This window comes from Cetorhinus maximus, chromosome 2 (genome assembly GCF_964194155.1).
Source record: "Cetorhinus maximus chromosome 2, sCetMax3.hap1.1, whole genome shotgun sequence".
Lineage (NCBI taxonomy): Eukaryota > Metazoa > Chordata > Chondrichthyes > Lamniformes > Cetorhinidae > Cetorhinus > Cetorhinus maximus.
Window position 1 is genome coordinate 87,163,234 of NC_135880.1, and position 26,741 is coordinate 87,189,974.

The 26,741-nt window shown below is 42.2% G+C and overlaps 1 protein-coding gene across 2 annotated transcripts in view; it reads left to right on the plus strand.

Annotated features, from left to right (window-relative positions):
* The window catches only part of srfbp1 (serum response factor binding protein 1), a 276,667-nt gene that overhangs the window by 92,214 nt on the left and 157,712 nt on the right, over positions 1 to 26,741 (plus strand). For both annotated transcript variants that reach the window (XM_078566697.1, XM_078566690.1), the window contains exon 3: positions 295 to 367. In XM_078566697.1, the coding sequence (XP_078422823.1) occupies positions 295 to 367 (73 nt within the window). The remainder of the gene's footprint in view (positions 1 to 294; positions 368 to 26,741) is intronic.

A 26,741-nucleotide genomic window follows, 5' to 3' on the forward strand; every position in this document is an offset into this window, starting at 1 on the left:
ACCCCAAGATTTTGTTTTTTATTAAGAAAATTAATCAGATATATTTATTTTGCTGAGTGTTTTGGGATAGTTGACGAGATTATTGACTGCCTGGTAGATGTTTCTGTTATGATAAAATAATTTAAATAGTAAAATACTGGAAGCATCCTGGCTTTGCAGAAAATAATTTCAGTTACCAACTGAATGAGTGCATCCATTTGTTCTTTATGGGATGAAAATCTGAGTAGCAGAATGCAGTGCTGTTTAATTAAGACAACAAACTGAAGTAATGTCTTATTCTCGGTGTATCTGCAGGGGAACGGAAGATGCCATCTTGAAGAATGTGCGACGTGCAGAAAGACTGCTAGAGGAAATCCACGCTATGAAGGTATTACATTCTACTTTCCTGTAGAACAATACTGTGAACCAAAACAAAAACAAAAATACCTGGAAAAACTCAGCAGGTCTGACAACATCTGCGGAGAGGAACACAGTTAACATTTCGAGTCTGTATGACTCTTCAACAGAGCTAAGGAAAAATAGAAAAGAGGTGAAATATAAGCTGGTTTAAGGAGGGTGGGGGGGGGGGCTGTGGGACAAGTAGAGCTGGATAGAGGGCCAGTGCTAGGCGGAGATAACCAAAAGATGTCATAGACCAAAGGTCAAAGAGGTGTTGAAGCTGGTGATATTATCTAAGGAATGCGATAATAAAGGTACAGATAGCCCTAGTGGGGGTGGGGTGGGGGGAAGGGATCGAAATAGGCTAAAAGGCAAAGATAAAACAATGGATGGAAATATATTTAAAAATAATGGAAATAGGTGAGAAAAGAAAAATCTATATAAATTATTGGAAAAAAGGGGGATCGGAAAGGGGGTGGGGATGGAAGAGAGAGTTCGTGATCTAAAATTGTTGAACTCAATATTCAGTCCGGAAGGCTGTAAAGTGCCTAGTCGGAAGATGAGGTGCTGCTCCTCCAGTTTGTGTTGAGCTTCACTGGAACAATGCACCAGGCCAAGGATGGAAATGTGGGCATGCGAACATTTGTTGAAATGGCAAGCGACAGGGAGGTCTGGGTCATGCTTGCGGACAGACCGAAGGTGTTCTGCAAAGCGGTCACCGAGTCTGCGTTTGGTCTCGCCAATGTAGAGGAAACCACATTGGGAGCAACGAATGCAGTAGACTAAATTGAGGGAAGTGCAAGTGAAATGCTGCTTCACTTGAAAGGAGTGTTTGGGCCCTTGGACGGTGAGGAGAGGGGAAGTAAAGGGGCAGGTGTTGCACCTTCTGCGGTTGCATGGGAAGGTGCCGTGGGAGGGGGTTGAGGTGTAGGGGGTGATGGAGGTGTGGACCAAGGTGTCCCGGAGGGAACGATCCCTGCGGAATGCCACCAGGGGTGTGAAGGGAAGATGTGTTTGGTGGTGGCATCATGCTGGAGTTGGCGGAAATGGCGGAGGATGATCCTTTGAATGTGGAGGCTGGTGGGGTGATAAGTGAGGACAAGGGGGACCCTATCATGTTTCTGGGAGGGAGAGGAAGGTGTGAGGGCGGATGCGCGGAAGATGGGCCGGACACGGTTGAGGGCCCTGTCAACCACCGTGGGTGGAAAACCTCGGTTAAGGAAGATACACCTTCCTGTCCCTCCGCAGGGATCGTTCCCTCCGGGACACCCTGGTCCACTCCTCCATCACCCCCTACACCTCAGCACCCTCCCACGGCACCTTCCCATGCAACCTCCAGTGAAGCTCAATGCAAACTGGAGGAACAGCACCTCATCGTCCGACTAGGCACTTTACAGCCTTCCAGACTGAATATTGAGTTCAACAATTTTAGATCATGAACTCTCTCCTCCATCCCCACCTCCTTTCCGATCCCCCTTTTTTTCAATAATTTATATAGATTTTTCTTTTCCCACCTATTTTTAAATATATTTCCATCCATTGTTTTATCTTTGCCTTTTAGCCTATTTCGATCCCTTCCCCCCACCCCACCCCCACTAGGGCTATCTGTACCTTTATTATCACATTCCTTAGATAATATCACCAGCTTCAACACCTCTTTGACCTTTGGTCTATGACATCTTTTGGTTATCTCCACCTAGCACTGGCCCTCTATCCAGCTCTACTTGTCCCACCCCCCCTTAAACCAGCTTATATTTCACCTCTTTTCTATTTTTCCTTAGTTCTGTTGAAGAGTCATACAGACTCGAAATGTTAACTGTGTTCCTCTCCGCAGATGCTGTCAGACCTGCTGAGTTTTTCCAGGTATTTTTGTTTTTGTTTTGGTTTTCCAGCACCTGCAGTTTTTTGCTTTTATAATACTGTGAACCACCTCTGCCCCTCTACCCACCCCACCACATTTCCTACCTAGGAGGCAGTAATGCTTTTGTTTCATGATTAGTCAAACCTTAGTTTGAGGACACTCAACAAATGATTTTTTTGCAGAAGAAAGTTTGAAAAATAGTCATTAGTGGTGTTCAGATGTAAAGGGATTTTTAAAATGTGGTTCTACAACTCAAAATAAACACCAGAATAGAAGCAAACCACCAAAAAAATACACATTGCTTCAGCTTGAAACTGCTTGGATAGATCTGGAATGTTCAAAATCCAGTCTCGTTTTTGTGCCATGTTCCTTTTCACTTGTTGGCACATTACACATCAAGGGAATGGGGCAATTTAAACCCCATGTTAACAGCCAAATTGAATGCACAATTGTGAGAATTAGTGTATTTCCAACTTTAAATTTTGAGGGATGTGAAATATTACATGAAAAATGATACATTATTTGACTCTATACTGGCACATGTGGAAGTGGATGACCTCATCCACTGCCTTCTGCCAATGTAACAAATTCCTAGTGTTGTCTGTCTTTATTATCTTTTTTGTGTCATCAAAGCAACTATATTAAGCAGTAATACTTGTTGAAGAGCATTATGTCTGTAATTTCATCTAGAGCAGCATTACAATTTCAGGCAGAAGTAAAGTAGATTAGGTTACTATTTGGTTTCTATTAAAATCTGTTGTTAAATAGTCAAAACTGATTGAAACTGTATTCAGTAGTAAAATTATTTCATGTTGGAATCACGACAGAAAACTAAGCAGACCCAATAGTGAACTTTTATCTATGATAAAATAAATGTCAGTCTACATACATTGATGGATGTAGAATTAATCTCAATTTCTTGCTCTCTCTACCCTGGCTCTCCTTCCCTCCCCCTGCCCACTAACCCCATACCCCTTCTCACTTTCTTCTCTCTTTCTTCCCTCTCACTCACTCTCACACACACACACACACACACACACACACAACAACAACACAGGAGGCAGCCATTGCTCCCTTCATGTCTGTGCTAGCTCTCCAAAGGAGCCATTAGCTAGTGCCATTCCCCCGCTTTCTCCCCGTAACCCTGCACATTCTTCCTTTTCAAATTATAATCTAAATCCCTCTTTAAACGCCTTCATTGAATCTGCCTCCACCGCACTCTCAGGCAGTGCATTCATAATCCCAACTACTCCCTCTGTTAAGTTTTTCCTCATGTCTCCATTGGATCTTTTGCCAATTACCTTAAATCTGTGCCCTCCTGTTCTCGATCCTTCCATCAATGGGAAGTTTCTTCCTATTTACTCTGTCTAGATCCCTCATGATTTTGAATACCTCTATCAAACCTCCTGTCAACATTCTCCAAGGAAAACAGTCCTAGCCTCTAAGATCTATCCAAGTAACTGAAGTTCTTCATCGCGGAACCATTTTCGTGAATCTTTTCTGCACTCTCTCTCATGCCTTCAGATCTTTCCTAATGTGTGGTGCTCAGAACTAGAGACAATATTCTATTTGAGGCTGAACCAGTGTTCTATACAAGTTTAACATGACCTCCTTGCTTTTGTACTCTATGTCCCTATTAATAAAGTGTAGGACGCTGTATGCTTTGTTAGCCGCACTCTAAACCTGTCCTAACACCTTCAATGACTTAGGCACACACACGCCCAGGTCCCTCTGCTTATGTACCCCACTTTTAGAATTGCACCCTTTATTTTATATTGTTTCTCCATGCTCTTCCTACTAAAATGAATCACTTCACACCTCCCTTTTACCTTTGTGGGAATATGCCAGTAATCCACAGGATCGGGAAACATTTCAGATCCAACATGGCAATTAATTAATAAATCTGGAATATAAAGCTAGCCATCAGTAATGGTGACCATGAAACTTTCATTGATTGTTGTACAAACCCATCTGGTTCTCTAATATCCACAAGGGAAGGAAATCTGCTGTCATTACCCGGTCTGGCCTACATGTGATTCCAGTGATTATGTTTGACTCTTAAATGCCCTCTGTCATGGCCTAGCAAGCCACTCAGCTCAAGGGCATTGAGGGATGGACAACAAATGCTAGCCTTGCTAGCAATGGACACATCCCAAAAAATTCTGTTTTTGACTCTTCTGGGACACCCTCTCTCCAGCACCGTAATGCTCTCCTTTATTCAATTCTCTCTCTCCTTTTTCTCTCTCTCTCTCTTTGCCCCCCCCCCCCACCTCCAACCCACTTCTAGCCTGTACTGCCCCATAGCCCTAATCAAGACCCATATCCCATGGAACATGAATACGTACATTTCTTCATGAGACCTTGAAGTTGAGCAGTATCATGCCAAATTACTGTACTGCCTTAAAACTACAACATTCATATTTCTTTACTTAATTTTAAATTATGAGTGGCTAGGAGTGAGTAATAAGAGTGTAGTTTAATTGCAGGGTTCTGCCAATCTAAACCACAAGAGTGAAAATGAGTGTGTTTAACGCCATTTCTATTCTAAAATTAAGTTGCAGCCTAATTGCTGACTTTCTAGAACTGGTTCATTGTTTTAGTAAACATGGTCTCAAAAAGGGAACATCATCACTGGTCATGAGCACTCCTGCCGTTCAGACATTCAATAAACCCAAAAGACAGGCAAGCAACAGAAATTCTCCCTGTTTCCAGTTCACACTTCCCCCTGTGATGGAGTGTATTCAACATGTTTGTTCTGTTGGAACTGAGACAACCATTCAGTTCAATTGATTGAGCCTGCAATGCCATTTTTAGAGCTGTGGCATCTCTGTTTCCTGAATCTCACTTCTCTACTTTTTCTCCATTCACTGTAAATGCATCAACCACATCTTTTAAATACCTCAATTGACTTTGCATTTATGGCCTTCTAAGGTGTACATTCTCACCGACCTTTGTACAAGAGCCTTGTCATAGATTCCCCTACTAGAGGAAAGAATCACTACCTATCTACCCTCTGATTTCCCTTCATTATTATTTAACTGCTCAGTGATATCAACCCTTGACTCAATTATCTCCAGGGACTTTGGGATTGATTGGTTTTGTCTCTTTGGTGGCGACATGTCTGGGGAGACGATGGCATAGTGGTAATATCACCGGACTGATAATCCAGAGGCCCACGCTGATGCTCTGGGGATGTGGGTTCAAATCGCACCATGGCAGCTGCTGGAATTTAAATTCAATTAATAAACCTGGAATTAAAAGCTAGTCTCAGTAATGGTGACCATGAAACTATGTTTGATTGTTGTAGAAAGCCGTCTCGTTCCCTAATGTCCTTTAGGGAAGGAAATCTGCCATCCTTACCTGGTCTGGCCAACGTGTGACTCCAGATGCACAGAAATATGGTTGACTCTTAACTGCCCTTTGAAATGGCCTAGCAAGCCACTCAGTTCAGGGGCAATTAAGGATGGCCAACAAACACAGGCTTTGCCAGCGGCACCCATATCCCATGAAAGAATAGAGAAAAATGAAAACATGGGCAAGGAAGCCTCCTGCTGATTACTACCTACCGCCCTCCCCCAGCTGATGAATCTGTATTGCTCCATTTTTTTTATTCTTTCACAAGATGTGGGCACCATTGGTTGGCCAGCATTTGTTGCCCACCCCTAATTGCCTTGAGCAGGTGGTGACAAACTGCCTTCTTGAACCACTGCGGTCAATATGTTGTAGGTACTCACAGTGCTGTTAGGAAGGGAGTTCCAGGATTTTGAAGGAGCAGCGATATTGTTCCAAGTCAGGATGGTATGTGTCTTGGAGGGGACTTGCAGGTGGTGGTGTTCCTGTGTATCTGCTGCCCTAGTCGTTCTAGGTGATAGAGGTTAATTGTTTGCAAGGTGCTGTCGAAGGAGACTTGACGAGTTGATACAGCATATCTTGTAGATGGTGCACACAGCTGCCACTGTGCTTTGGTGTTGGAGGGAGTGAATGTTTAAGATGATGGATGAGGTGCCAATCAAGCGGGCTGCTTTTTCCTGGATGGTATCGAGCTGCTTGAGTATTGTTGGAGTTGCATTCATCCAGGCAAGTGGCGAGTATTCCATCATACTTCTGACTTGTGCCTTGTAGGTGGTGGGCAGGCTTTAGAGAGTCAGGAGCTGAGTTACTTTCCACAGAATTCCCAGCCTCCTACCCTGCAGTTGTAGCCACAGTATTTATAAGGCTAGTCCAGTTCAGTTTCTGGTCAGTTCTAACCCCAGGATGTTGATAGAGGAAGATTCAGCGATAGTAATGGCATTGAATGTCAAGGGAAGGTGGATAGATTCTCCCTTGTTGGAGATGGTCATTGTTTTGGCATTTGTGTGGCATGAATGTTACTTCCTACTTATCAGCCCAAGCTGAATGTTGCCCAGGTCTTGCTGCATATGGACATGGACTGTTTCAGTATCTGATTAGTCACGAATGGTGCTGAACATTGTGTAATTATCAGCAAACATCCCAACTTCTGACTTTCTGATGGAAGGAAGGTCATTGATGAAGCAGCTGAAGATGGTTGGGCCTAGGACACTACCCTAAGGAACTCCTGCAGTGATGTCCTGGGACTGAGATGATTGACTTCCAACAACCACAACCATATTCCTTTTGTGCTAGATATGATTCCAACCAGCAGGGTGTTTTCCCCCTGATTCCCATTGACTCCAGTTTTCCTAGGGCTCTTTGGATGCCACACTTGGTTAAATGCTGTCCTGATGTCAAGGGCAGTCGCTCTCACCTCACCTCTGAAGTTGGACTCTTTTTTTTTGTCCATATTTAGACCAAGGCTGTAATGAGGTCAGGAGCTGAGTGAACCTGGCTGAGCCCAAACTGAGCACCAGTAAGCAGGTTATTGCTGGGTAAGTGCCACTCGATAGCACTGCCGACGACCCATTCCATCACTTTGCTGATGATCACAGAATCACAGAATTGTAACGTTGCTGAAGGAGGCCATTCAGCCCATGGTGTCTGCACCGGCTCTCTGAGCATTTTAACTTAATGCCAATCTCCTGCCTTTTCCCCGTAACCCTGCACTTTGGTTCTATTTAAATAATCATCCAATGCCTTCTTGAATGCCTCAATCAAACCTGACACCACACTTCCAGGCAGTGCATTCCAAACCCTAACTACTCGCTGTATGAAAAAGTTTTTTTCTCACCTCGTATTTGCTTCTTTTGCAAAACACTTAAAATTGTGCCCTCTGGCTTTCCATCCATTTACGAGCGGGAACAGTTTCTCCCTATCTACTCTGCCCAGACCCCTCAAGATTTTGAAAACTCCTATCAAGTTTCATCTTAGCCTTTTCCTCTCCAAGGAAAACAGTCCCAACTTCTCCAATGTTTCCTTATAAATGAAGTGTCTCACCCCAAAACCATTCTCGTAAACCTCTTCTGCACTCACTGCAATGCATTCACATACTTCCTAAAGTGTGTGCCCAGAACTGTACACAATACTCCAGCTGAGATCTAACCAGTGTCTTATATAAGTTCATCAAAACCTCATTGCTCTTATACTCTAAGCCCCTATTAATGAAGCTTAGAATACTATATTCTTTAGAAATAGCTCTCTACCTGTCCTGCCACCTTTAATGACGTATGTACATATACACCCTTTCAAATAGTATCCTTTATTTTATACTGTCTCTCCATGTTCTTTGTACCAAAGCATATCGCTTCACACTTCTCCGCATTGATTTTCATCTGCCACTTATCTGCCCACTCTGCCAATTCTTCCAGCCTGAAAAATACCCATTAACCATTACTCTCTGTTTCCTATCCCTCAACCAATTTTGTATTCTCGTTGCTACTGTCCCTTTTATTCCATGACCTATAACTTTCCTCACAAGTCTGTTGTGTGGCACTGTATTGAACGCCTTTTGGAAGTCCATATACATCACATCAATGGCCTTGCCACCATCAACCATCTCTGTTACCATTTCAAAAAACTCCAAGTTAGCTAGACGCTATTTTCGTTTAACAAATCCATGCTGACTCTTCCGAATCAATCCACATTTTTCCAAGTGACTATTAATTCTATCACGAATAATTGTTTCTAGAAGTTTCCCCATCACCGAAGTTAAACTGACTGGCCTGTAATTGCAACTTTTTTTGAACAAGGGCATAATGTTTGCAATCCTCCGGCACCTCCCCCAAATCCAGGGAACATTGAAAGATTATTGCCAGTGCCTCTGCAATTTCCACTCTCACTTACTTCAATATTCTTGGATGTATCTCATCCGGTCCTGGTGCCTGATCAACTTTAAGTACTGACAGCTTATCCAATATTACCCCTTTATCAATGTTAAACCCTTCTAGTGATTTGAGTTTCCTCCTCTGTCATCATGGCCTGGGCAGCATCTACCTCATAGGTAGGTAGATTGAAAGGAAACTGATGGGCAAAAGACTGAGTGAGGCTGAATGTTTGCAGTTATCTTCAGCCAGAAGTGTTGAGTGGATGATCCATCTTTGCCTCCTCTTGAGTTCCCCAGCAGTCTTCCATCATTTTAGTTCTTTCCAAGTAATATAAGAAACCTTCAGACATATTGGATACAGCAAAGGCTATAGGCCCAGATAACATCCTGCTTTCTATTGCTGGAGATATGCTCCAGAACCAGCTGCGTCGCTAACCAAGCCTCTCCAGTACAGCTACAACACTGGCGTCTACCCACCAAAGTGGAATATTGCCCAGGTATGTCCTGTCCACTTAAAAGCAGAACAATCTAATCCTAATTGCTGCCCCTTCAGTTTATTGGCGAATCCATCAGCAAAATTATGAAAGGTGTAGTTGATGGTGCTATCAAGTGGTACTCACCAGTAATTGCTCATTGGTGCTCAGTTTGTGTTCTGCCTGGGCCACTCCACCCCAGACCTAATTATAGCCTTGACCAAAACTTGGATCCAAGGGCTGAATTCCAGATGTCATATGAAAGTGACTACCCTTGACATCATGACTGTGTGGCCTCAAAAGCCCCAGTGAAGTTGAAGTCTGTGGGAATCTAGAGGAAACGTGTGTTATGCCTAACACAGGAAGATGGTTATTGTTGAAGACCAATCTCTGAACCCCAGGCTATCACTGCAGGAACTCCTCAGAGTAGTGTCATGAGGAGGTTTGCTGAAGATTTGCAACTTCTCAGATATTGAAACAGTTCATACCCACATGCAGCAAGACCTGAACAACCTTCAAGCTTGGGCCTGGACATGAATGTTACTTGCTACCGAAGTGGTAGGCACATTTCCAACAAGTTGGGGTCTAACCCACAGCCTCTTAACATTTAATGGCATTACCATCACTGAATCCCCTACCATCAACAACCTGGGGGTTACCATTGACTAGAAACTTAACTGGACCAGCCACATAAATACTATGGCTATTAGAGTGTGGCTATGGCTGGGTATTCTGTGCTGACTCGCACACTTCCTGACTTTCCAAAGCCTTTCCACCATCCCACAAGGCACAAGTCAGGAGCGTGATTTAATTCTCTCTCCTTGCTTGGATGAGTTCAAAGTTAATATCATTCAAGAGGCTTGACACCATCCATGCCAAAGCAGCCTACTTGATTGACACCCATCCACCACCTTAAATATTCACTTCCTCCCCCATGAGTGCACATTGGCTGCTGTGAGAACTATCTGCACAATGTACTGCAGCAACTCGCCAAGGCTTTCTCGACAGCATTTTCTAAACCTTTGACCTCAACTGCCGAGGAAAAATAAGGGCAGCAGGCACATGGGAACATCACCACCTGCAACTTCCTTTCTGAGTTGCACATTGACTTGACTTGGATATATATCATTTCTTTCTTCGTTGCTGGATCAAAATCCTGGAACTCCCTCCCTAACAGCATTGTGGGTGTACCAATAGCGCACAGATTGCAGTGGTTCAAGAAAATGGGTCACGACAACTCCTTTGGGGGCAATTAAAGATAGAAAATAAATGCTGGCCTTGCCAGCAATGCCAACATCCTTTGAACAAATATGTATTAATAAAACTATATTAGGCTGCAACATCAGTTCTGGTCCTGGACCTCAGTAAAGAACTGAGCCCAAATATTATCAAGGACAGTGTGGGTAGTGTAGTGAAAACCTGACAAGACCAGAAATATTGTGGGTTGGAACACATGCTCTATAAGGGACCCGTTTAATTTTGCTCCATTAACGTGAATGAAGGAAATTTAGGTAGTTCATTTACAGGCTTAACCGAACAAAGCCTCCCTTTGTGTGTTCATTTGCCATGACCTAAATGTATTTGTTTGTTGGCTTCCTTTTTTTTGAATCATTACGTCCAGGCCACTGATTGCACTAGTCTGCAATTGACCCTTTCTCCATTGGTTCTGGAGCACCCACTCACATAAGAGGAGCAGAAGGCAAGTGGGTCCTCAGCATGGGAATGGGAGGAGGGGTTTGAAGAGAGCAACAACTCTGGACTAACACAGCAGGTGAGCAGAAGCTGGATTGAAGCACTGATGGAGAAGACAACTAAGTACTGAGGCAGCATGCACCCAGTTGCGGCGGGCTATCCATGTAGATCTTGAAGGAATTGATATCCTGGTGGAAGAAGTTGGCATGAGAGTCTACACTGTCAGAGTGGTCCTAGCATAGGCTGCAGAGAAGGCTTGGTGAAAATGCTGACCTTTTTTTGTCGGGCAGTCCTTCAGGATTGAGATGACTTGCTTCCACTCCGGGTTCGATGGGTTCCGAAATGGCTGATTAATCCAATGTGCGACCTGCAACTCTGCCACATGGGGCATGTGGTGCTTGAACGGTTGGGTAGATAGGTTATTTGAAGGTTTATGCACACCCTCGCCTCGACTTTAATCGACGGGCATGTTTGACCTCTTCAGGGGTACTTTGAGGACATCCCTAAAGTGATTCCTGGAAGTCTTCTGCTGCGAATGAGTTCTGAGTAGAGCAGTTGCTTCAGGGGTCTTGTGTCAGGTATACGAATGACATGTCCCACCCGGTGAAGTTGGTTTTGCATGATTACCACCTTGATGCTGGGCATGTTGGCATGGGAGAGAACGCTGCTGTTGGGCTGCCTTTTTTGCTATCGGATTTGGAGGACGTTGCAAAGGTACCACTGCTTTTTGGCATTAGTTTTTGGAAAGCAAAAGTATTTTTTCTCCTGCCTTTTTATTTTGATATGTAATTACAGAAGGTAACCAATTTCCTTATGCTGGTGATTCTAGAAGAAAATTTTATACACGTCTAGGCAGTGCAACTGGGTCGATCTTTTCATTTCCTTTTAATAAAGGAAAGGCTTTTGTGAAAACTCTGAGGTGATTCATGAGAACAGTATGATCTACCTTGTTGTTTCTCTTTAGTGTTTATGATGGCAGGACAGAGAGGACATCCAGCGGTTAGAAAAGAACATAGTGTTTCACAAATATTATCATGTTTACTAATAAAAGGCAGAATACCCTTTTTTAAAAAAAAATCCAGTTAACTGATCTTGTCCGTTTGGCATGTCGCGCAGTTGTTCTACAAGCTATTTTTGTCATTAAACTGTTTTCTAGAGGATAGCATGTTACTATATTCTTCAGATAAAAATGGCTCACACTGATGAGAATCCAAAAATCAGGAATGCTGGCATTGGGTGTAAAACCGAAACTGCTAATGTGATAAACATGAGAGATGAATTTGGCGTGTGCGCAACAGAAACGCCACAGGAGAGGAACAAAAATGACTGAAAGGTTATTTTGTTTTAACATGAGGATAAAGTTAACAAGACACTGGAAAAAAAAATGTAGGCAACGGCTATTGATTCAGAATGTTTATTTCATAACTAACAGATATTAAAGATTGTAAATGAGAAGTTGCACAAACAGAAAAAAAATCAAACTTAACAAAAATCTATAGAAAGGCAGTGGTGACAGTCTCCTAATGTTTTTTCCATGTCTGATATACAGGTTCCTGTAAATTCCACTGTCACTTTGTGTGGTGTGTGGGCAGAGGAGGAAAATTCCCATTTAAGCAAGACATTTTGTGGTCAAACTTCAATAAAGCACTAAATGTTGATGAAAGAAAGCTTGCTTCAAGACAAATAGAGTTGGCTTTTTAGCTCTGAAGAAGAGTCTTACAGACTCGAAATGTTAACTCTGTTTCTTTCTCCAGAGATGCTGACAGACCTGCTGAGATTTTCCAGCATTTTTTGTTTTTATTTCAGATTTCCAGCATCCACAGTATTTTGCTTTCATCTTGGAGTTGGCACACTGTGCCTTTAAACCCAAGCCTTGGAGTTTTGGTGGTAATAGCAGTAGTTAAGTCGTACAGCCCTGGATGATTCCTTATTGCATTTCCATTGATGTTGAGTCAATAGATCTCAACTAACATTGCAGTTTATCTCGGTATCCGTGGATTGGGGATAATATTGGCCAGAAATTGCAATTCTGATCACAAATTGGGAATGTTCTTCTTTCCTGCTTCAAACTGGATTAGGATTGTGCAGTTTGAGCATTTTCACGCTGCATCAATACCGCTAAATCAGTTGATCATTTATTTTTCTTTGGTTCTGGCAGTTCCTGATTCTGTTACATTACCGCAAGAAAAGTTTGGGGGTACAATTTAAAAAAAACATTTTTTTAAAACACAGACTGTGCATGAGTCAGAAAAATGATAGATCGAGTTACCATGTTGAACACCACTTGGAGGAAGCAGTGAGGGCAGTAAGGGTGCAAAATGTACTCTGGGTGGGGACTTCAATGTCTATCACCAAGAGTGGCTCGATAGTGCCACTACTGACTAAACTGGTCAAGTTCTAAATGACATAGCTGCTCAGCTGGGCCTGCAGCAGGTGGCGAGGGAGCCAACAAGAGGGAAAAACATACTTGACCTCATCCTCACCAACCTGCCTGCCGCAGATGCATCTGTCCATGACAGTATTGGTAGGAGTGACCATCGCACAGTCCTTGTGGAGACGAAGCCCCTTCTTCACATTCAGGATGCTCTCCATTGTGTTGTGTGGCACTACCACCACACTAAATGGGATAGATTTTGAACATATCTAGCAACTCAAGACTGGGCAACTATGAGGCACTGTGGGCCATCAGCAGCAGCATAATTATGCTGAACCACAATCTGTAACATCATGGCCCAGCATATTCCCCACTCCAAAATTACCTCCAAGCCAGGGAATAAACCCTGGTTCAATGAAGAGTGCAGGAGGGCATGCCAGGAGCAGCACCAGGTGTCAATGAGGTGTCAATCTGGTGAAGCTACAACATAGGACTACTTGCATGCCAAATGACATAAGCAGCAAGTGATAGAGCTAAGCAATTCCACAACAAATTGATCAGATCTCAGTTCTGCAGTCTTGCCACATCCAACCGTGAACGGTGGTGGACAATTAAACAACTCACTGGAGAAGGAGGCTCCACAAATATCCCCACCCTCAATGATGGGAGAGCCCAGCACATCAGTGCAAAAGATAAGGCTGAAGCGTTCGCAGCAACCCTCAGCCTGAAGTGCCGAGTGGATGATCCTCCTCTGGCGGTCCCCAGCTTCACAGATGTCAGTCTTCGGGCGATCCGATTCACACCACGTGATATCAAGAAACAGCTGAAGGCACTGGATGCTGCAAAGGCTATTGGCCCTGACAACATTCCAACAACAGCACTGAAGACTTGTGCTCCAGACTTGCCGCGCCCCTAGCCAAGCTGTTCCAATACAACTATAACACTGGCATCTACCCGGAAATGTGGAAAATTGCCCAGGTATGTCCTGTACACAAAAAGCAGCACAAACCCAACCTGGCCAATTATCGCACCATCAGTCTGCTCTCGATCAGCAGTAAAGTAAGGGAAGAGGTCATTAATAGTGCTTCAAGCAGCACTTGCTTAGCAATAACCTGCTCACTGATGATCAGTTTGGGTTCCGCCAGGGCCACTCAGCTTCTGACCTCATTACAGCCTTGGTTCAAACATAGACAAAAGAGCTGAACTCCAGAGGTGAGGTGAGAGTGACTGCCCTTGACATCAAGGCAGCATTTGACTAAGCATCAAAGAGCCCTAGCAAAACTGGAGTCAATGGGAATTGGGGAGGAAAATTATCCACTTGTTGGAGTCATACCTGGCATAAAAGGAAGGTGGTTGTGGTTGTTGGAGGTCAATCATCTCATCCCAGGACATCACTGCAGGAGTTCCTCAGGGTAGTGTCCTACGCCCGCCCATGTTCGCTGATGATTGTATAATGTTCAGCACCATTCGCAACTCCTCAAATACTGAAGCAATCCATGTCCAAATGCCACAAAATCTGGACAATATCCAGGCTTGGGCTGACAAATGGCAAGTAACATTCACGCCACACAAGTGTCAAGCGATGACTATCTCCAACAAGAGAGAATCTAACCATCGCCCCATGACTATCAATGGCATTACTATTGATGAATCCTCCACTGTCAACATCCTGGGGGTTACCACCGACCAGAAACTGAACTGGACTAGCCATATAAATATTGTGGCTACAAGAGCAAAATCAGAGGCTAGGAATCCTGTTGCGAGTAACTCACCATCTGACTCTCCCAAGCCTGCTCACTAGCCATGGTATGCCAGTGGGAGTGAATATTTAAAGCTGGTGGATGGGTGCTGATCAAGTGGGCAGCTTTGACCTGGATGCTGTTGAGCTTTTTGAGTGTGGTTGTAGCTCTGCTCATCCCAGGCAAGTGGAGCATATTCCATTACACTACATTTACAGTCCTGAATTGTGCCTTCTGGATGGTGGACAAGTTTGTGCAAGGGTGGGGAGCACCTCTCACAGAATGCTCAGCCTCTGACTTGCTTTAGTATTTGTGATCTTTGTGGCAGATCCAGTTGAATTTCTGATTAATAGTCATCCCCAGTCTGTTAATAGTGAGAGATTTGGTGATGGTAATACCATTTGAAAGTCATAGAGCAGTAATTAATTTCCCCCTTGTTGGAGATGATCATTACCTGTCATTTAAGTGGCAAGTAACATTCATTTCTAACTACACATCAGCTCAAGCCTCAATATTGTCAAGGTCTTGCTGCATGTGGCATGGACTGTTTCATTATCTGACTAACTGCTAATGGGGCTGAATTCCCCAATCACTAGCAAACATCCTCACTTTTGACTCTATACTGGAGGGGAAGGTCATTCGTTGATGAAGCAGCTAAAGACAGTTGGACCTCGAAAACTGACCTAAGGAGCTGCTGCATTAATGTAATGGGATTGAGATAATTACTTTTCAGCAACCATTAACATGTTCCTTTGTGACTGGTATAACTCCAATCACTGGAGAGTCCTTCCCTGATCTTCATTGACTTTATTTTTAATATTTTTAATAATCCTTATTGCCGCACTCAGTTGAATGCAATCTGGCTGCCAAGAGCAATCATTGGCCCTTCACCTCTGGGTTTCTCTTGTGCTTGGGTCAAGGCTGTAATGTGGTTTGTAAATGAGTAGTCCTGGTGAAGCCCAAACTAAGAATCAGTGAGCAAGTTACTGATGAGTAAATGCCACTTGACTGTGCAGGCGACAGCTTCAATCATCTCGATCGATGATCGAGAGCAGGTAACTGAGCAGTTTGGATTTGTTTTACTCTTTGTGTGCAGGGCATATCTGGGCATTTTCTGTATTGTCAGGTAGGTACCAGAGTTGCAGCTTAGCAAAAGGCACAGCTAAGTCTTCAGCATTATAGTTCTATCTTGTCACACCTGTATTCTTTGCCGTATCCAGTGCACTGAGCTGTTTCTTGATGTCATGTGGAGCGAATTGAATTGGCTGAACACTGACATGTCTGATGGTAGGGACCTCAGGAGGTGGCCAAATAGGATCTTCTGAGTGGAGCTGGTTCAAGCTCTATCTTTTGGTGGATTGATGTTTATGCAGCCTCTTGCTCACATTACTTGCTTAATAAGTCACTAGCATTTGTGACTGGATATGGCAGGACTACAGTGCTTTGACCTGATCTGTTAATTGTGGGATTGTTTAGTTTTGTCTATAGCACACTACTTCCGCTGTTTAGCATGTACTAGCCCTGTACTGTAACTTCACTGGGTTTCCACCTGTCACAAAAGTATAATAATTCTCATAATATTGTGATTTATTGTAAAAGTAGGTTAATAGTGGGGCTTGGATAGTTTTTGTAGATGTGCGTGTATGCATGCGTGTGATTTAATTGAATGGAGACAGCTTGCCTAAAGGCTTTGACTCATCAAAAGAAGCTAGGTTTGAAATGCTAAATATGTAAACATGGCTGGTGTTTTGGACTGAGTTGAGGAGAATTTGCATTTTTAGATAAATCAGCGTAGTTTGAATTTCAGAGAGAGGATGTTACACCTAGCCAGAGAAGCTAGGGAAAGCAGTGTGTTTATTGTCCCCAAAGGTTACTGGTAGTGTTAGCAGCATGAAAAGATTTATATTATGAGAAAGGTAAAAGTTCCAAAGACACATGGAAATAATGGAATTTGCATTAAAAGGGAGAAACATGTATAAAGGAGAATGTGTCAGAGAAAAAAGGCATTGTAAGATCTACCAGAGGTGTTTGTACATTAAGTTGCTCTCTACGGAAACCAAAGCTGGGAAAAGCCACTTTGAATTCTACTGCCCAGGGTATTGTGTTGACTTGTCTGGATCTGTTTAAATCTATTTTTTTTTACCATTGCCTTAATGTGGGTGTAACTGGAAGCCAGGTTAAATAGGGATTTTAGGAGTTATTATTGCAGTAATTTGTAGACCTATGCGTGTGCTTGAAATCTTTTCTTTTGTTAATAAATATTGATTTAGTTTTCTTAACAAAAAAATCTCTAGCGTCTTGGTGGACTTATTACTACTGAATTCTGGGCACACATCTCGAAATAAATACAAATTGCAAAACAGTTGTGACAGCGTTATCAAGTTTCCCTCGTGGATTTGATCCGCCTGGCACATTTCATCTCATAACACACCTTGTTTTTAGGTATGCCAGGTGATGATTCAGGCGTACTTTGCTACAATGTTCATTAAACCAGGTGTGGTTATTTGGCTTGCTCAACTGCTGTAGACTTTGTTTTATGAATTGCACACCTATTACGCATCAAAAATGATGAATGATTGCAACATTCTAATAGTTCGGCATCTCTAGGTAGCACCATGGGCACAATGTTAAATGGATTGTGTAACAAAGTGGGACTGTCTCTAACATTATGTGACAAATGCTGTAAACTTCCACCCCTTTCAGAAATCAATAAATACAGTTATTATTTACAAGAAAAGTTTCATCAAATTACCTCAAACTCTTTTACCAGTGCAAACTCTATTCAACCCTCAGAAAAATGGAAGTTCATTTGTCCCCAAGGCCAGCTTTTTGTTCTGAATTAAAAAGGGCTGCTTTGAAGAGCTTTTGGCAGTTTGTGTGCAATTAAACTGCTGATGACACAACTGAGTGGAGACATAACATCAGGAATTCACAATATTTTAAATTACCTCCCTACTTGTGGAAATATTTTTTTAGTGAATCCTCCTGAAGTGTTCTAGCAGAAGGAGAGTAGTGTAGACGCTATGTTAAAGAAATTGGCCCTTGTAGCACTGAATCATTCTTGTTGGAACTCTTGGACTGTCAGTAAAGCAAGAAAATTTCGGATGAAGTTCCAGGAAACATTAGAAGTGCCAGCCCCACTTCAAAGTATCATTTGGCTCCCCTAATAAGGAACATTCTGTCCTCCTCAACTCCTACTGAGTGATTTTCCTTTTGGACTCCCCTCCCTCTCCCCTCTGTTCTCCACCTTACTCTCTTTTTCGCCCTCTCTTATTTCCCCCTCTCTGCTGTGCCCCCTCCCTCTCTGCTCCCCCACATGTAATTAAAACTAAATAAATCATAGCACTATAAATTTTAAAAATGTAAGTCAATATCATATGCAAGGTTTGAGAGACCCTGTAAATGTCAGACAGCTGTGTAATTCTGTGACATTTTCATCCAATGTTTCATCATGTTGTGGTGAAATTCAGATTGCATTTATTACAGGGAAGTGGCCTCCCACCTTGGGTTAAAACACTGTCAGGTTATGATCTGTATAAAAACCTGGATATCCCATGTGACCATCAGTATTTTTTTTAAATCACTGGTCTGAGTTATGTGAAATAGTTTAGAAGCTGATAGGTTGAAGTAATGAATTTCTAGACAATGAATATTGTTTAGAAACTATTCCAGAGTAAATTTAATTGAAATCCTTTGAGGTTTATCCTTGTCATGCAGTGAATTATGTTAGAATTATAGGGTTGAAACCTTCAAGGGAATACTGATAGATGCTAGTGGATGTCATCCTTCTGAACTGTTTTTATTCTTCCTACATTTCTGAATTTGATTTAGTGAACCTCTTCATTTTTGTCTGTAGGGTGAGAGGTTTTGTTTGAAAACCAAAGTTTATACTGTTTGAATTGTGGTCATTTGCTACTAGAGATTAAACAGGAGCTGCATCTATTATGTTACTGACTAAAATCCTCCCCTTTCCCCTGAGAATGTTACGTCAAATGAGTGAAAGCTCTCTGAAAAGTAACACCTCCCAACTCAGTAGATGTATTGGGATTTGCTGAGGTGAATTGTGATAGATTGTTTCTGTTGGTTGGCAAATGATAATAAAAGGGCACAGATTTAAAATAATCAGTGAATCATACAGCGCAGAAGGAGGTCATTTGGCCCATTGCAACCGTAGTTACTCCACCTCCTTGCTTATCTCCATGCTGCTGCAAATTTTTCATTTTCAAGTAAATATATAACTCCCTTTTTGAAAATTGCTACTAAACTTGCTTCCACCATGCCTTCAAGTAGTACATTCTAGATCTTTCTGCATTTAAAAAGAAACTTTTCATCTCCCATATTCAGAGAATTAAAGGGGAGGCTAAATATACTTGCAATGTGGAATTCTATCCCACAAGAGGAAGAGTCTGTAAATTCTTTCAAAAGAGAATGAACTAGTTCTGGAAAAGGAGGATTATTAAACAGCATGGGAAACTTAAAAAGCTGAATGGCCTGTTTCTGCATAATAATATTTATTCATTATTTTACAATATGTGAAGCTTTGGTACCATGAAAAGAGAATACATTTATATACTGCCTTTCACATGGATGTCAAAAAGTGCTTCACAGCCAATTTATTTTTGAACTGTGGTCGCTGTTCTTTTGTAGGCAAATGCAGCGAGTTTTCACACAATGAGATTTTACAAACAGCAATTAAATAAATCACTTGTTACTGTTTGGTGGTTTGGATTGATGGGTAAATATTGGCCAGGACACGAGGAAAATTTTAACGCTCTTTAAAAAGTGTCATAGGGTCTCCAGTCCAGTTGAATGGGCAGCAAGGTTTTGTTTTAATGTTTTGTCCAACAATTCAGCACTCCCTCTGTAATGCAATAAATTGAACAAGCCCTGCACTAGGGGTTGAATCCACAACCTTCCAGCTAAGAGGCAAGAGTGCCACTTCTGAGCCAAGCTGGCTCTTTAAAGAGGCCATTTGACTCATTGTTCCTGTGCTGGCTCTCTGAATTAACTTATTTCCATTCTCCATACCCTTTCTTTTAAAAAGAATGTTAAGAAATTGACCTTTTCAGTAACTGAGATTTGTTCCAGATGAGAAGTAGAAGCTGAAAGATAGAGTACAGGAATAGACCTGGGGATAAATGAGGAAATAGATCTAATAGAAGTTGCATGGAAATATGGACAAATCAGTAAGCAGTTAGAAGCTCTGACAGTGGATCAGAAATAGTGAAAAGGGAAATAAGAGTTTGGGTTGTCAACAGAAATGGAAAGTGACTCACAGTCAAGTCTTGTTTTATTTTTGCACATTCCCAGCCTATATTTGTACAGAATGTGGGTAACCTGTAGCTGACTTCGTGTCCAGTCTCCTCTGTGACAAACCTGCAATTCAGTGTGTGTCTATTTCTAGCCACTTGGCTGCTGGATGTTTGAAGGCTGGAATTCGGTACTATTCATTCTTGACCAAGACAAGAAATGCTGTTGAGATGTAGAGCTAGCCCCAAATCAATGGTACAATGGACGATGCTGTTAAAACTGTAGCACCTCCCCTGTTTGGAACAGGTATTATTGGATGTTCACTGTGTAGGGACATTTTTAACATAGGTCTGTGTATTACTATATTAAACAATATAGGAATTCTTATAAAAATTACCACCAAACAAAACATTGCTTGGGATTGTGACCCTTAAAGAAAAATAGCACTGAAATATGCAAATCCATCTCTTACTTAGTCTCACACCAATAAGCTCAAAGATTTTGTAATAAATACACATTTTAAATCACAAACAAATATCTGAATGTTACTTTCACTATTTTGCTATCTCCATTAATTTCACAGCTTTTGTGGTTTTTTAAGGAATCTGACCAATCTGTGTTTGGTTCCAGACTAAACTGTGGGAGGGGTTGTTGGCAAGGTAATGGTGGGTGGAGAGAAACTAAACTAAGAATTAATGTTATGTTTTACATAAATATGCCCTGGTTGGGTGGTATATTATATTTATGCTCCAGTATTCCTGTGCAACCAAAGGAAGTGGGTTCATAGTGAGTTATACCATAAGGGTGAAGTTGCAAGTTGTCTGCGCTCCTCCAATTCGGGCCTCTTGAGCATCCCTGATTTTAATTGCTCCACCATTGGTGGCCATACCTTCAGCTGCCTGGGCTTTGAGCTCTATAATTCCCTCCCGACATCTCCCCACCTGTGTACTTCTCTTTCATCCTTAAGATACATCTTAAAACCTACCTCTCTGACCAAGCTTTTAGATATCTGTCCTAATATCACATTATTTGGTTCATTGTGACATTCTGTTTGATAATATTTCTGTGAAGTACCTTGGGCTGTTTTACTATGTTAAATTGTTGGTGGTGGTATAGCTTAACTGAGATCAGACATTTCAGGGCAAGGGCAGAAGCCAGGAGAGTTGCTCCAGCATATTTATATGTGCACTTCTTAATGAACAGTTACAGAGTGGCACTCACATTGGTTTGTCTGTTCTTTCAGCTGGGAAATGATGTGTGCGAATATGTAGGGAAAAAAATAGCTTGTATGACACCAATCCTCCTTGGAGGATTTGAAAGACAAATTGCAGGTGCTGATGTTCCCATGTACCTGCAGTTAAAGGTCGCTGTTTGGAAGGTGCTGTCATAGTTGCTGCAGTGCATTTGTAGACGGTACACACTGCTACTGCCATGCGATACTGGTGGAGGGAGTGATCGTTTAAGGTGGTAGATGGGATGCCGAACAAGCGACTACTGGATGCCGTCGAGCTTCTTGAGTATTGCAGAGCTGCACTCATCCAGGCAAGTGGGGAGTATTCCATCACACTCCCTAACTTCTGTGTTGTTGAGAAACATTGTGAGAGCAGAGTTTTATTCTACACACAGCTCTGCTTGAGCCAAACTTAAAAGACTTGAAACTAATTCTAAGTGATAAAGTTAAAAGAAATAATTACATTTCCCTGTAAAAGCATTCCTCAAAGTGGCCATAAAAAAAGTTTAAAAAAATGTAAGGTTTAATATAAATAGATATTGCTTTTTAATTTAGATTTCTTTAAATGTTAATAACTAATGAATTCAAAATGTGTGATATTTAAAGAGTTGTAGTTTCAAAGAATATTTCGTGGTTAAGAATAAATCATTGCCAGACAATCCTTGAACAATATTGAGTGTTTTTTTCACTTCACATTTAACTGAATATATGGGTCATTTTTGGGGCAGATGTACAGCTGGCATACGGCCTTGGGAACATTTTGTTTACCAAGTGCTATCCATCAAGTGCTTTACGCGCTTGTGGTTTGGCACAATATTTAGAATGCATGATCATCCCTGGAGATGATTAGTGTGTTTTGGTAACGCAGTAGTCCATTAAAACTATAACCATCTTCAGCACCTAAAGCCTCCCACACTTCCTAGAACTTTTTTTATAAAACAGGATTTGGAAATCTGCTACTTTCTTGTGTTATATGTGACGGTTGACAGCAGTTAGGAATTCTAGCAACGTGGATACAGGAATTGGGTTAATTGTTTGCAGGAGTAGTTACATCGTTGGAACAGTATACTGCACTTGGAATGCATCTGATCTCTTTGTGCCAGTGAATTTTGAAAGCCCTTTACCGTTTTTACTTCTTAATATATCAAAGATGAAAATGAACAATATTAGCTTGCTGCAGCTGTTTATATTTTACAAGGACAGAAAACACATTCTATACAGAGCGCAAAAAGTGTTTGATACAACCTCATCTCAAACTCTTCTGTTTGTAGCATTTGTGTTTTCTGGCTTTGAGATTAATAGTCAAAAATCTGTTTGAAAGTTATTCTAGAATATTTTCCTTGCAGAGTAGTAAGGTGGAATTTTGTCCATGTGTGTATCCGTGGCCTCAGAATACTTCAATCCTTTTCCTCACACCCTATTCCCATACCCACCCACCTGACAGTGGCAGGCAGCCTATTCATGGCAAGTAAACTGGCCTGATTGTGGATGCTCTCAGGATCTTACCAGCAGTGGACGGGCCCATGCTGCAGGCAAAGCATAACAGGTTCCTGGAGGTGTCCTCCTAGCAGCAGGCTGAGGGAGCTAGCAAGGCTTCCTTTATTTCCAGCCCCCAAGCGGCTTCTGTCACAGGGCCACAGCTGCAACCACAGAGAGGGGCGGGGAAGGGGCGTTCCCCAATCCCGCCACCCCCCTCCCCCCACTCCCCCAGTCAATTGGCCACCTTGGGTAAGATTGTGCCGGCAGGTGGGTAGGCATTGCCAGCCAAGTCGGAACCCGCATTTCATTCCAACCTCAGAAAATCCTCAAAGTGGGTAAGATTCTGGCCAATGAGTGGGTGGATTTAGAAGGATTTGCACCTTGTTACCTATCCTCCATCTGGGTGATGAAAGGTGAGGGGGTGGTGGGGGGAAGATGGTGGAGTTCACATCGTCCGACTCCCAGTCATTTTCACACAGTGAGTTTTTATGCCCTTTCTATTTTATCCAGCTCTTACTCATTAGATCTCTAAAAGGAGGCTGGCCACATGCAAGCAGCATGCTGAATATTGAAAACCCCTATCAAAGTGCCAGCTACTTACATGACAGATGCTGTATGTATGTAAATATGATACATTTATAATGGATTTCCTCAACGAGAATAGTTTTAGATACAACTTGAAATGGACTATGCTGAACTGTATAATGGACCTTATGTACCATAGATGAATGTCCCAATTGGCATCCATAGAACCATAGAAAGGTTACAATACAGAAGGAGGCCATTCGGCCCATCTTGTCCATGCCAGCCCGAGGACACCCAGGTGCCCTTTCTAATCCCACCTTCCTGCACCCGACCCATAGCCCTGCAGCTTACAGCACTTAAGGTGCAGATCCAGGTACTTTTTAAAAGAGTTTAGAGTTTCTGCCTCTACCACCAACTTGGGCAGCGAATTCCTGACACCCACTACCCTCTGCGTAAAAAAGTTCTTCCTCATGTCCCCCCCTACACCTTCTGCCACTTATCTTGAATCTATGTCCCCGGTTCTAGAATTCTCCACCAAGGGAAACAATTTTATCCTGTCCACTCTATCTATTCCCCTCAAAATTTTGTACACCTCAATCAAGTCACCTCATAGCCTTCTTTGTTCTAAGGAAGATAACCCCAACCTATCCAATCTCTCCTCATAGCTACACTTTTCTAACCCTGGCAACATTCTTGTAAACCTCCTTTGCACTCTCTCCAAAGCTATTATGTCCTTTCTCTAATGTGGTGACCAGAACTGCACACAATACTCCAGTTGTGGCCTCACCAGTGTTTTCTACAATTCCAACATTATATCCTTACTTTTATATTCTATACGTCTGCCAATGAAGGAGAGCATTCCATATGCCTTCTTTACAACCTTGTCTACTTGAACTGCTGCCTTCAGGGACCTGTGTACTTGTAGCCAAGATCTCTCACTTCATCTAACTCTCTTAGTTTATTCCCATTTATTGTGTAATCGATGTAACTGTTTGACCTCCCTAAATGTATGACCTCACACTTTTCTATGTTAAAATCCATCTGCCACTTTACCTCCCACTCCACCAACCCATCTATATCGTTTTGGAGATTATGGCTATCCTCTACACTATCCACTACTCAGCCAATCTTTGTGTCGTCTGCAAATTTCCCAATCATGCCCCCCACATTCACGTCCAAATCGTTAATATATAACACAAACAGCAAGGGTCCCAACACCGAGCCCTGTGGAACACCTCTTGAGACAACTTTCCATTCGCAAGGGTATCCATCGACCAGTACCCTTTGTTTCCTGTTACAAAGCCAACCTTTTATCCAGTTTTCCTCATTATCCTGAATCCCATGGGCTTTCACTTTCCTGACCAATCTGCCATGTGGGACCTTGTCAAATGCCTTGCTAAAATCCATGTACACAACATTCACTACAGTACCTTTATCAACCCTTCTTGTCACTTCCTCAAAGAATTCAATCAAATTTGTGAGGCAAGACCTTCCTTTAACAAATCCATGCTGACCATCCCTGACTAGTCCATGCCTTTCCACATAACAGTTAATCCTATCTCTCGGGATTGATTCTACTAATTTGCTCACCACTAATGTAAGACGAACTGGCCTATAATTGTTTGGCATTTCCTTTGATCCCTTTTTAAACAATGGAACTACGTTTGCATTTCTCCAGTCCTCCGGTACCTCCCCTGTATCTGGTGAAGATTGGAAAATCATCTTCAGTGCATCTGCTATCTCCTCCCTGACTTCCTTCAGCAGCCTCGGAAACAACCCATCTGGCCCTGGTGACTTATCAACTTTCAAAGATTTCAACCCTTCGAGTACTTCCTCTCTCTTTATGACTGTCCCATCCAACATCCGGTGTTCCTCCTGGACTACTATATCTACATCCTTTCCTTTGTAAACGCGGAGACAAAATATTCATTCAAAACCCTTCCCACAGCCTCTGCATCTACACACAAGTTTCCGTCTTCATCTCTGATAGGTCCCACTTTTTCCTTAACTAACCTTTTAGCATTAATGCATTGGTAAAACATCTTTGGGTTATCTTTAACTTTACTTGCTCATCTTTTTTCATGCACTCTCTTTGGTTTCCTTATTTCCTTTTTTACTTCGTCCCTGCACTTCCTATATTTGTCTAGGCTATCTGTAGTGCTTAGTTCTTTGTGCCTATCGTACGCTTTCTTTTTCTGTTTGATCTTCCCCTGTATTCCTCTAGACAACCAGTGGGGTCTAGATTTGGCAGCGCCACTCTTATTTTTGTAGGGGACATGTCTACTTTGTACAATTAGGATCTCGCTTTTTAGTGCTTCCCACTGGTTTTCCACTATTTTATCCTCCAGCAGTCCTGTCCAGTCGACCTCAGCCAAGTTCCTTCTCATTTCTGCAAAATTTGCCTTCCCCCAGTTCAAGACTTTTACTCCTGGCTTATCTCTGTCCTTTTCCATGGTAATGCTAAATCTAACTGAATTGTGATCACTGTCCCCGATATGGTCGCCAACTGTCACTTCACCCACTTGCCCTTCTTCATTCCCCAAGACTAGGTCTAGAATTGCATCTCCTATCGCCGGGTTTGTCACTAATTGGTTGAAAAAATTTTCCTGGACACACTGCATGAATTTTTCTCCCTCAGCGCCCCTTATATTGTTTGAATCCCAGTTGATATTAGGATAGTTGAAGTCTCCTACTATTATTGCCCTCTTGTTATTACGAGCAGAAATTTGTCTACATATTTGTTCTTCTATCTCCCTTTCACTATTTGGGGGTCTGTAGTATACTCCCAGCAGCGTGACTGCCCCTTTTTTATTTCTAAGTTCAATCCATAAAGCCTTGTTTGTTGACCCATTTAGTATATCATCCCTTATCACAACTGGAATTGATTCTTTAACCATTAGTGCTACCCCCCCACCCCCCTCCTTTTTTATCTCCTACTCTATCGTGTCTGAAGACTCTGTAACTAGGGATATTAAGCTGCCAGTTTTGTCCCTCCTTTAGCCAGGTCTCCGTTATAGCAATGACATCCTGCTGCCATGTGTCTACCTGGGCCCTTAACTCATCTACCTTGTTTGTAATACTCGTTGTATTGAAGTATAAACAGTTTAACCCCATCAATTTCCCTTGCTGGACACTTTTTAAACTTTGCTTCTCCTGTAACTCCATGTCAATCACAACATTCCTAGCTAATGTTCGACCTCCATTTTTCTGATCTGAACCTGACCTATCTGATCCGATTTAAAGATAGGCAGTGGAATACAAATGTTTCCCTTTAAGTGATTCATCAGCTAAAACTGAAAAGCTAATAGGCATGCATACAATGTAAATGATTGTGCTTCACAGCTTCTACAACAAATTCATTGAAGAACAGTTATTCTGTAGGGTTGCCTGCTGGAAATCCATTCCTTCCTTTTCACTGGAGGCATACCTTGCTATGCTGTCAATTCTGTACCAGTCATATTACAGTAAAAAAGAAAGACTTGAATTTATGTGACACTCTTCATAACCGCCGTGTTTCTCAAA